Source organism: Corythoichthys intestinalis, chromosome 20, assembly GCF_030265065.1.
Source record: "Corythoichthys intestinalis isolate RoL2023-P3 chromosome 20, ASM3026506v1, whole genome shotgun sequence".
Taxonomy (NCBI): Eukaryota; Metazoa; Chordata; class Actinopteri; order Syngnathiformes; family Syngnathidae; genus Corythoichthys; species Corythoichthys intestinalis.
The window spans coordinates 15,442,907-15,455,197 of record NC_080414.1 but is presented as its reverse complement, the minus strand read 5'-3'; the positions used below and the strand labels follow the sequence as shown (position 1 = coordinate 15,455,197).

At 39.6% G+C, this 12,291-nt stretch overlaps 1 protein-coding gene across 9 annotated transcripts in view; it reads right to left on the bottom strand.

The window, feature by feature from the left end:
- pou6f2 (POU class 6 homeobox 2) overlaps positions 1 to 12,291 on the bottom strand; it is a 185,752-nt gene that overhangs the window by 21,413 nt on the left and 152,048 nt on the right. For all 9 annotated transcript variants that reach the window (XM_057824563.1, XM_057824558.1, XM_057824565.1 and 6 more), the window contains one exon: positions 7,712 to 7,855. In XM_057824563.1, the coding sequence (XP_057680546.1) occupies positions 7,712 to 7,855 (144 nt within the window). The remainder of the gene's footprint in view (positions 1 to 7,711; positions 7,856 to 12,291) is intronic.

Genomic DNA, 12,291 nt, shown 5'->3' with positions numbered 1-12,291 from the left:
TTTGCGAACATTAAACGAACAACAATGTATTTTTAGACATCAGTGGCTTCCTCCGTGGAGTCCTCCCATAACACCATTCTTGGCCATAGTTTTACATATAGTTGATGTGTGCACAGAGATATTGGACTGTGCCAGCGATTGACTTTTTAAGGGCTAAAAAGTAACAAAATAATCCAGAAATACAATGGCATTGCCAAAAGATACAAAAATATATGCGATTTATACTCCTGGAAAAAGAGGAAGTACCCTAAAGAGTATAGTAGTGAAACATGTTTGGAACTTTTGTTCAAATAAAAACAACAAAAAACAAACTTCTATAGGCAGATCCTCAAAATTAAGTTGACCCGGACTCGGGTGCAAAAATATGCGATCCGGACATCCCTAATTTTAATTAAGGAATCTTGGTCTTTTGACTATAGGAAAAAGCTTGTGATTTGTGTAGTAAAAGACTTCGACATTAAATCTGATTGGTGCTAGGAAGTGCCAAGCTAGCGAAATTGAGCGAAAACTTTCAAATCTGCGTGGTTCAGCGGGATTCCTGAGTAACGAGATTTGCTTTGACACCCCTTATCTCATAAAAACAGTATATTTACTTAACCTGAAAGTTGACTGAATGCTCATTTTACATCTCCGCTGTATCCCAGCGAAGCACTAAGGCCCATTTTGGCACTTAAGTTTCCAAATATACCACCCCTAAAAGCAAGCTTGATCCTGAAAGTCCCAAAAAGTAGAAAGTTTGAAGATTCCCAGCACTCAAACATGTTTGAGTGCTGCATTCCCAGTGCGTGATCTTCTTTCTCCCCTTCGTAATAAGGTCGTCCGCTTTGGACCGACACGCTCAGATTTGCCCTTCCTGATTACAAGTACTGTCTCCCCCCGAAAAGCCCACTTATTGTTTTTTTTTTTTTTCCTCTCAGTAGAGACACACAAAGACACTTAAACACACTCAGACACTCATTGTCACGCATGCACACGCTCACACTAACACAGTCAGTGGTGTGCACCGATACACACAAATACACATGCAGGTATTCAGTGTTGACCTTTGCGGTATGACGTCCTTAAGCCTTCAAAGCCACTAATGCATGTTTTGCTTTCTTTTTGTGGGTTGGTCCTTTCACACACAGACTTATTGGAAATTTATACCAAATTTTTCAGACTATACTGTAAATCGCACCTGAGTATAAGACGCATTTTTGGTTTGCAATTCCTTAATTTATCAAAAACCAAGAACAAACATACCATTAAGTTAATAATAGTAAATGGAGAAAACCAGGCTAAATAGGCATCTTAATACAGCATATTAACAGTTAACAGTATCAGACTGTCTGAGTGTCAGAATAAAAAAAAAAAACGTAGCACCTGAGTATAAGTCGCAGGCCCATCCTACATCGTCTTGGTCAGATTTTTTTGGAGTGTAAAAGGTAGAGGTCGACTGATAAGAGATTTTCAAAGGTTGATGCCGATACAGATTTAAAAAACAGATAAAATTCAGCCGTTTACAAATGTCTAAAGCCGATTTTGTTAGCCGAAATATATACATTTCTAAAGCATGTTGTTTATGAAAAGCAATGAAAATATTCATTATGTATATTCAAAGTTCAATTTTTCTTCTCCTTTTGTAAAACTGGCCACAAGGTGGCCTAAAACCACTATTAACAAAGATAATCATCCTAACAGCGAACATAACAATTATCCTATTATATCGTCTGATCTTGAAAAGCCCATATATTAGCCCAATATATCGGTTGACAGATATGAAAAAGATCATCACCTACACAGTGAACACAACAAATATCCTATTATAGAGGCCGATCTTGAAAAAAAAAAAAAAAAAGTCCATATATCAGCCCGGATATATCGGCCGACCAATATATTGGTTGACAGTTATAAAAAAAGATCATCACCTAAACAGTGAACATAAGTTGTCCTATTACATTGTCTGATATCTTGAAAAAAGTCCATATATCGGCCCGATATATTGGCCAACCAATATATTAGTTGACAGTTATGAAAAAGATCATCACCTACACAACGAACACAACAAATATCCTATTATACTGTATCGGCTGATATCGACCAATTTTGAAAAACAAAAAAAAACAACAACAAAAAAACAAAACAAAAAAACTCCATATATCGCCCCGATATATCAGCTGACCAATATATTGAATGACACTTATAAAAAAAAAAGATCATGACCTAGACAGTGAACATAGGTTATCCTATTATATCTGATATCTTGAAAAAAGTCCAGATATCGGCCCGATATATTGGCTGACCAATGTATTCATTGTCAGTTATGAAAAAGATCATAACATAAACACTGAACACAACAAATATCCTATTATATCGGCCGATCTTAAAAAAAAAAAAAAGTCCATATATCGGCCCCGATATATCGGCTGACCAATATATTGGTTGACAGTTATGAAAAAGAGATCATCACCTAAACAGTGAACACAACAAATATCCTTTTATATCGGCTGATATCGACCGACCTGAAATAAAAAAAAAGTCCATATATCGGCTGACCAATATGTTGGTTGTCAGTTACAAAAAAAAAAAATCACCTAAACAGTGAACATAAGTTATCCTATTACATTGTCTGATATCTTGAAAAAAGTCCATATATCTGCCGACCAATATATTAGTTGACAGTTATGAAAAAGATCACATAAAGAGCGAACACAACAAATATCCTATTAAATCGGCTGATATCAACCGATCTTGGAAAAAAAAAAGTCCATATATCGGCCCGATATATCGGCTGACCAATATATTGATTGACAGTGAACATAAGTTATCCTATTACATTGTCTGATATCTTGAAAAAAGTCCATATATCTGCCGACCAATATATTAGTTGACAGTTATGAAAAAGATCACATAAAGAGCGAACACAACAAATATCCTATTAAATCGGCTGATATCAACCGATCTTGGAAAAACAGAGTCCATATATCGGCCCGATATATCGGCTGACCAATATATTGATTGACAGTTATATAAAAAAAGATCATCACCTAAACAGTGAACATAAGTTATCCTATTACATTGTCTGATACTGTATCTTGAAAAAAAGTCCATATATCGGCCCGATATATCGGCCGACTAATATATTAGTTGACAGTTATGAAAAAGATAATCACCCCTACAGCGAACACAACAAACATCCTACTATATCGGCTCATATCGACCAAGCTTGAGAAAAAAAAAAAAAGTCCATATATCGGCCCGATATATCGGCTGACCAATATATATCATTGACAGTTGTAAAAAAAAAAAAAATCATCACCTAAATAGTTAACATAAGTTATCACATTGTCTGATATTTTGAAAAAAGTCCATATATTGGGCCGATATATCGGCCGACCAATGTATTGGTTGACAGTTATAAAAAAGATCATTACCTAAACAGCGAACACAACAAATATCCTATTATATCGACCGATCTTGGAAAAAAAAAGGCCATGTATCGCCCCCGATATATCGGCTGACCAATGTATTGGTTGACAGTTACAAAAAAAGATCATCACCTAAACAGTGAACAAAAGTTATCCTATTACATTGTCTAATATCTTGAAAAAAGTCCATATATCGTCCCGATATATCGGCCCGCTGATATATCAGTCGACCTCTAATTATAAGAACTATTGACAAATCTGCTTCCATTGACAGTGATAGACATCCAATCCATTTGAACCAAGGTGCACTATATCGTAACATGCTCCGATAATTGTATTCCAATAGACTTCCACTACATCAGAGTGTAGCACTGATGCGTCCCACCCCCTTTCCCTCCCTTTGACATAATCGGCGGGACCGTCGGGCCGCCGATCTGTAATTCACCCTCGCCACGGCTCATTTGCTTACGTTGCTTCGCATTAGGGCGCGGATAATTTATCTCTCCCCGGTCGGTGTTCTTTCCCTGCCACTTAGCATATTTTATTGCCGCGCTCCCCCCCGGCGAACCCCATCCGTTTTGCATGCGGGCGCGGCGGGGGGAACTTGTTCCGCTCAATTATTCATGGGCGTCGCGGCGCTAAGTGCTTGTTCTGTATGCGTAATAAAAAGAGCGAGCGAGTGACAGCTCGCTTTGGAATATTCTTATGATGACACTCGTTTAGAGAGCTCATATTTAAATAACGTCGCTTAATACATTAGTCATAGAGACGTGTATTGCTAAGTTGTTTCTTCGTCTTCATGACGTCCGGCGGGGATGCTCCCGTTTGTTTTTGTCGTTGTTGGTGTGCTAATGCCACGTGATCCTTGTAAATAGAAGAAAATAAGGAAAATCCGCAATATTAATGTTTTAAAAGTAATGTTTTTGGACATTGTCTGAATGCTTTTCAGATGAAAACTTTATTGTCTTTCTTTGTCTGCCATAGATGGCGCTAGAAGTCACATCTATTTTCACTGGGAGGGGCGAATGAACATTTATAAATTAGGGCTGTCAAAATTATTGCATTAACGGGCGGTAATTAATTTTTTAAATTAATTACGTTAAAATATTTGACGCAATTAACGCACATGCCCCGCTCAGATTAAAATGACAGCACAGTGAAATGTGTACTTGTTGTGTTTTTCAGAGTTTTGTCGCCCTCTGCTGGCGCTTGGGTGTGACTGATTTTATAGGCTTCAGCACCCATGAGCATTGTGTAAGTAATTATTGGCATCAACAATGGCGGGCTACTAGTTTATTTTTTGATTGAAAATTTTACAAATTTTATTAAAACGAAAACATTAAGAGGGGTTTTAAACTACTAAGTTACTATCTAACGCGTTACTGACAACACTGGAAACCAACGATGAAGATGATGAAAAAAGTGAGACCGATCTTGATCCGGACTCATCAGATTAGCCACTGGAGCAGCCGAGAGCCTTCCTCGTTGTGCGCAATTGTTCAACAGTTTAGTTATGTTTAAATAAATTGTTACTTTTCGATCAAAAGCTCTATTTGTCTTGCCGTTTATGTTATTTTGTAGAACGAAAACATTATTCAGATGTTTGGGATGTCACAAAAGCGAAAAATAGCTGTGTTAAAGTCAAAGTTATGTTTGAAATGTATGCTTTCACAAAAAGCTCAATTCCTCCGATTTTTCATCGGGGCCGGATCTATGGGTGGGCCGGGGTGGGCACGGCCCACCCAGACGTGAGTCGTGCCCACCCAATCAAAATGTTGGTGTTCTGTTTTGCATAAAAGATTGATGGGTTTTGTGATTGAATACCTGAGTTTTATTGCTTTTACGTCTTATTAGCATCATCTAGTGGACGCCTTTATTTACTGCATCCCATGTGCACTTTATTTGAAAAACTGTCACACGGATGTTCAGTAGTTGTTCAGTAGGGAATCACACGAAGACGGCCGCAGTCAGTTCGCACCATCTCTGTGACCACTTTGCCTTGAATTTGAGGTTGCATCGCCGGTATGTATTGTTTAAATGTGTTTGAAAACGTAAATATGTGAATTGTGTGTACTTCAGTGCAAAAAAAGTGTGACAGATTCACTTAGCATGAAACTTGTGATATGTTAATTACCCATGAGTTAGAGGGTCGGCAAAATGGCGTCTCGGGTGCTCTGCTAATTGTTTATTCATATTTTCATATGCAGTTTGCTACAGATAGGGCAGTACATATGCGATTTGATATATTGTGCATAATTTGATTGTGTTGTTTTGTCTGTTTTTTTTAGTTTCACCCTTTTGAGTGTTAATAAACCTGCTTAGACATAGCCACGTCTGTAGAGTCGTTGATTTTGCCGTGACGTGTTCACAGCTAAATAACGCTTGGAGGCGAATTACCGGTTACGGCAGAAATGATCACTCCGTATATACTACCAGTTTTCTTAGTTCCGCACAGTACATATTCCACGTAATTGGTAAAGGTCAACTTACTGGGTGACTTTATGAGGTAGTTGTAGATGTTACCGAACTCCACTGCAGGCAATTTCTTTGGATTGTTTATCCAGCTATCAGCTGCGACTTTGTATGGGCAGATTTGCAGGCCAATACACGCTAATTTTAAGTTGTATCGCCTCCTCGCGTCTGTCGGCAGTGACTCGTGATAAGTCATGTTTAAGACGTTTTTAATGAAAAAAAGACGCAAAACACAGCTGAAATATATGAATTTCAGACGTTTGTCTACGGATGTTTACCTGTGTGTGTGCCCCCATCTCAAAATGGCGACACGTTGCTATGCGAGATGACGTCATTGTGACATCACGCCGACAGCGAGAATAAGTAGATAGATGAATGAAAAAAAAACAAACCCCCCAAAAATTAATGCAGCCTCAACGGGACACAAGCCAGTGTCCTACTTGCGCCGGTCCCAAGCCTGGAGAAATGCAGACGGTAAAAAAAAGGTCTGCATTGGGGGTGCCCCCTCAAGTTTTCTTAGTGCCCACCCTGGTGGGTAAACCTAGATCCGGGCCTGTTTTTCATCAGAAATTGGAAAATTGCTCAAACTAAGCTATTTTCTAATGCTGATTTCTAAAGAATGGAAACATATATTAACTAACTTTTTTTTCTGCTGAAAGAAGAGAGTCTAATCTTTCTTTTGATGGGTTCTGTGTTTATATAGCACAGATATATATATATATATATATATATAGTGGGGAGAACAAGTATTTGATACACAGTCAATGGGAAAACCCATTGGCAGTGTATCAAATACTTGTTCCCCCCACTGTATCTATATAGCACAGCTATATAGAACAGAATTTTCTGTGGGCCTTGCAAAATCAGTCAAAATCCAGTAAAACAGCCGGGAGCAAAGGGCCTTGCTCCGGTGAAAATGGCTGGGAGTGAATGAGTTAAAAATTTCACACATAAGTCGCTCCGGAGCATAAGTCACATCTTCGGCCAAACTATGAAAAAAACCCCTGCGACTTATAGTCCGAAAAATGCGATAAATGTTTTTGGCAAGTAGGAACTGGTATTTTCCACTGCACTATAAAATAAATAAAGTACAATTCAAGTTACCGCTGAGATTTGTTGATTTTTACAAGGTTTGTAATTTGATGCTGATCCAAATGAGAAGGGTCAGGTTTTAGTTTGGATTCATTTTGTTTTTCATGGTTCTATCCCTTGTCTAGCCTGCTTTCAAGTAGACGCCGAGTGATCTTTTATTTTTTCAGGGTGGGACACATTTAGGCGGTCCCCTCCGTTTGAATAATGCTAGCGAATAATGAGTCTGGGGAGCAAAGGCCGTAGCCCGCGGCTTTGACCGTCTCGGTGACCTGATTATGTCAGCCGCTGTCACGCCGGCCGAGATGCTACCAAAGCCCACAGCGCGTGGAGTCGCCGTCCGCGCACCGTCCAGAGCCGGGGGCACCTTCCAGAAGCCACCCCGCTCCATACTGTCTCATTAGCCGCGTTTAGCGTCAAGAGCTTGGACGAGCGCGACCCGTTCGGGACAGTTAAACGCGGATTCCGTGTGTAATTGCTACCGACGAAAAGGTTTGAAGAATGTAGAGATACTTGTTCCCATAAGGTTGTTCATTACACTTGGTACATTTATTTCTCTGTTGTTTTGTCTTTCTGATCAGATAAGAGCTGCGTAACTCTTAGCTTCTTCGCTGAAGCAAGGTCCGATCCATTTGAACTGGAAGGGGTCCAACCCTTCCAGTTCAAATGGATCGAACGTCTACTCGAGATAAACTCATTTCAGTTCACTGGTTGCTAATAAGAAGGAGCAGCAGAAGGCTCACCTGTCCTTGCGCGTTGGTCACCAGCTGCCCTCCACTTCCGCCGCCCTGCAGGTTGGTCAGGGCGTTGCCGAACACCTGCGAGCCGGCGGCTAGAGACCCCATGGCGGCGGCCGCCGCCACCTGACTGGCCAGAGGGTTCAGTGGCTGAAAACGAAAACAACATTGGACTTAATACTGAATTACAAAAACATACTTACAACATAAAAAAACAGAAAGTAGGATTTTTCGTTTTCCAGCTCGGTCCACCGTATCGGAACCCAAACGTTGTACTCATTGAGCTCATTGGGTTATCTCAGTTCTACCGCCGCATATTATTGCACTTTCTCAAATCAAATGACGGCGAAAAAAGAAAAAAAAAATCAATACTTTTTCATTGACAGTAAAGGTTAAGCACATTAAGAATGACACCGCATTTGTCTTATGAAATCATATTTCATGTCGGCGGCCTGCCTCAAATTGGCCGTGATTGATATTGCCTGGAAAGTCATCCGCTTTTTTTCCTCCTTCCTTTATTGTCTTTTTATGTCTTCTTTTAACAGGACTTGAAAAACTTTAATTTTGGCACCTTTTCAGTCGCATTGAGCACAGTGCTGTTTTCGTCAACGATGATGACAACGAAAATATTTCGCCAAAGAACACCTTTTTTCATCACGATGACGAGGCGATAACGAGCCAAAACGTGTTTTGGGAAACTAAAACATAACGAGTCGCATGCCAGTTTTCGTCCGATGAGAAGAGAGGGAGACGAAAATGCGCCGTCACGTGTTCACAATGTGTGACATTTTATGTGTAGTTAGTATGCATCTTAGCAGTGTCTGGTTGTGTTGCTCGTGATGTGCTGCGCCCCTCGTCCTCTTCCCATCTCACCAGTGTATCGTCTCCAGTGTCTATGAAGGCTTCCAAAAACGGTAGGTGATCGTCACGCACTAAAAGTAACTCGCAGCGTTAGCATAGCATTAGTGTTAGCAATAGGCTAACGCTAACGGTGAGCATCCTCTTAAACTCCCGGACAATTTTTTTTTTTTACATACAGTTCGTGGTGTCCAGGTGGGTATAAATAATTGAAAATACTGTAATGTAGTTTTCATGCTGAATGTGTATACCGTATTTTTCGGACTATAAGTCAGTTTTTTTCATAGTTTGGCAACTCTGGAGCGACTTATGTGATTATTTACGGTTGGGTCGGGCCTACTTCTCTCTCGCGTTTAAAAAAATATATATATATATATACAGTATTCATATATTGATACTAAAACGATGTATGGATGTTAAATGAAATAATTTGGATAAAACAGAGAAGGCGCTGTGCATGCCTGCGCACGTGAACTGGCCCCACTCTCTTTTCAATCTTCCCCTCCCGCACTGGCGCCCTCCGCGAGCATCCTGGTATTTCCTTCTTGATATGGAGCAGCTAGGAGTGAAAAACAAACTAAATACAGGGGAATTGAAAAGCAAACAACTGCGGTAGGAGTGGAATATGGAAAGGATTCAAATTGATTGTTGAAGATGCTATACGAAAACCTGTGTCAGCCTCGCTAAATGTAAACGAATGTGGCGCTCATACGAGAAATATATTTAACAAACTTTTCCAGCGTTACTTCCTTGTGTAAATGCTTTTATAATGATCATAAAAATATGTAGACTTTTTAAACATTGTGACAACTTTTTTTTTCTGCCAACTCGAGGAAATTTAAATAAATGTCAAATCCACTATCCACCTGTTAGAACAAACACGCAAATATGAAAGGTATACATGTTTATATAATATATATCTTACAGTCTTGTTTAACTGGGAGAATTCGTTACAAAAAACAGGCTTCAATTTGTTATCATTAAGCACATATGCACCGGCATTGTCACAAATGTGATCACACAAAACGCAACCACGCATCGCATCCCCACATTTCCCCCTTCTCCTGAGTCCTCACAGATAAAACATAAAATTTCGGTTTTTTTTATTCAGGCTCGTGCCTACAAATAAAACAAAATTTGGGTTTTTTCGGGCTCTGGCAAGCAAATCAAGTTAATTGATTGGGCTCAGGCCGCATCGGGCTTTAATACCTGCGGGCCGGGCTGGATTTTTTAGGCCCGATATAACTTCTAGCGTCATGTAATGTTAGCATACCGTACACCTATTCATCCTGTTTTTCTCTATTGTATTTGAAATTGCCTTTCAAGATGACATGTCTGTTCTTGGTGCTGGATTCTATCAAATAAATTTCCCCCCAAAAATGCGACTTGTACTCCGTTGCGACTTATATGTTTTTTTCCCTTTCATTGCGCTTTTTTTGGCTGGTGCGACTTATACTCCGGTGTGACTTATAGTCCGAAAAATACGATAATCACCAAGTTGGCGTTGTCCTTGTAGATGCTACAATATGTGCTCGTCTGTCAATGTTCATCGAAATACCGGAGTTGGAAACCTTCATCTACCGTAATTTTCGGGCTATAAAGCGCACCTGACTATAAGCTGCCACTCACCAAATTTGACACGAAAACAACATTTGTTCATAGATGAGCCTTACCAGACTATAAGCCGCAGCTGTCCTCATTGTATTATGGTATATTTACACCAGAAAATATTAACCGGTAACACTTTATTTGATAGCGGCGTCATAAGACCGTCATAATTATGACTAGAGTTGCACTGATACCATTTTTTGGCCCCTATACCGATACCACTTTGTTTGAAATAATATACAAAGTGAATCCAGCAGAACTTTTGATTGTATACCTCGTACGGATGACACTAGTTAAATAAACCTTTGACTCTCAAAGGCCGAAATAATGCTAGATTCATGAAATTAAAACATGTATAATAGTAGACCAACTTTTTTAAACCCCGAATTTTGGCTCCCAAAGGCCAAACAGTGCATTTTTCATGAAATTATAAGTAATGATAATTGACAACAGCATCCTGTCTCCCTATTAGCCTCCCTCTCTGTGGACCAGGAGCAACACACACTTAGCCACTTAGCTTAGCTTACTTCTAAAGCACTTTTTTGAATAGGCTTGCCACCAGTCCTTTGAAATAAGGAATCGTTCTGTATTGAACCAATACGGAATATATATAAATACATACATTTCTATGCATTTTAGGGGTTTTGGGGATGTCCTTTTTTCGTCGCCTGTACGGCTTTGGGCACGAGGGGGGCCTCCATTATTTCCATTTCTGAGAGGTGGTACCCTACTTTTGAAAAAGGTCTCAAATTACGGCGGCATTTCTTTCAGTAAAAGACAATAAAAGTAAAGTAGACGAAGTGAGCTGACCTTTCTCTCGGTATCAGTTGCTGCAGATGTAGCCTCAAACTCTTTGTGTTCCTCTACGTTTCGTTTGATCATGTTCGAGGTATTGAAACTGGCCTATTTAACTCTACCTCTCGAAACTGTCAGGCCGCAAATTTTGCATGCAGTTATTGAAATATGTCCTGACCGCCGACATTTTCATCTCGTAGTTTTTTTCCCCTACATATAAAAAAGCTGCCCCGCCATTGCTTCAGAGCAGCTATTGTCCCACTCTCATTAGTCTGGAGCAGGCTAATAGTGATAGCTGCTTGGCATGCAACGTGATCACGTGTCATCACACAACAGAGAGTGTAGTGAACGTCAGGAGAAAAAAAGGCTGCGGTCAAGTGTAACACTGGACCGGTCAATGGTACGGGCGCCCTTTTTGTTGGTACTCGCCGATACCGATACCACGATTTCGGTCCGGATCGGCCCCTCCTGCCGATACTGGTATCGGTGCATCTGTAATTATGACATGACACTGTCATCAGCAATAATGAATGCTTATGACAGATCATAGACTTCAAAAATCTATTGACCTGACACTTCGGCATTCTGTGAGACACGCCTTATCAGAGGGGGCCAAGCTTCATTTAGTAATAGCTAAAGACAGCGCACGCTCATGTCGGATTTAAGCTTGGATTTACTTACGATTGGATTTAACTACGAAAGCTGTACCGCATACAAACAGGAACGATTGTCTAAGGAGCGAATTGTTCAAGGATTCAAGGTAAATATTAAATTTTTCGTATCATGCATGCGTGATTGAAGCATTTATTCGCAGGAATTTTCTTTTTTGTTTACACATCAACTAACCTCATAGTTGGCAATATTTACGCAAAATAAATGCTTACTGTACGGTTTCTTCGTTTCAACTAAGAATTGAGACTGTTTTACGTCCATATCTATGAAGAATTCATGGATGTAAGCATTTATTCACATGAATTTTTTGCCAGAAAAGCTCCTTTTACATCAGGCGGCTGTTAGCCTAATTCGCTAACATAATAGCATGGTACTTCGTCAATATACGTAAAGTAAACGCTAACTGTACGGTTTATTTGCTTTTAACCAAGAATCGAGACTGTTTTACGTCCGTATCAATGAAGGATTCAGGGATTTAAGCATTTATTCACAAGAATTTTCGCCAGAAAAGCTCTGTTTACGCCAGGCGGCTGTTATCCTCATTCGCTAACAGTACATAGTATATAATGATAATAAAGAGATATTCTATTCTATAAAAAGTTGTGATTGTATATACAATTTATTAATGATCTATTTACATATTATTTATGATT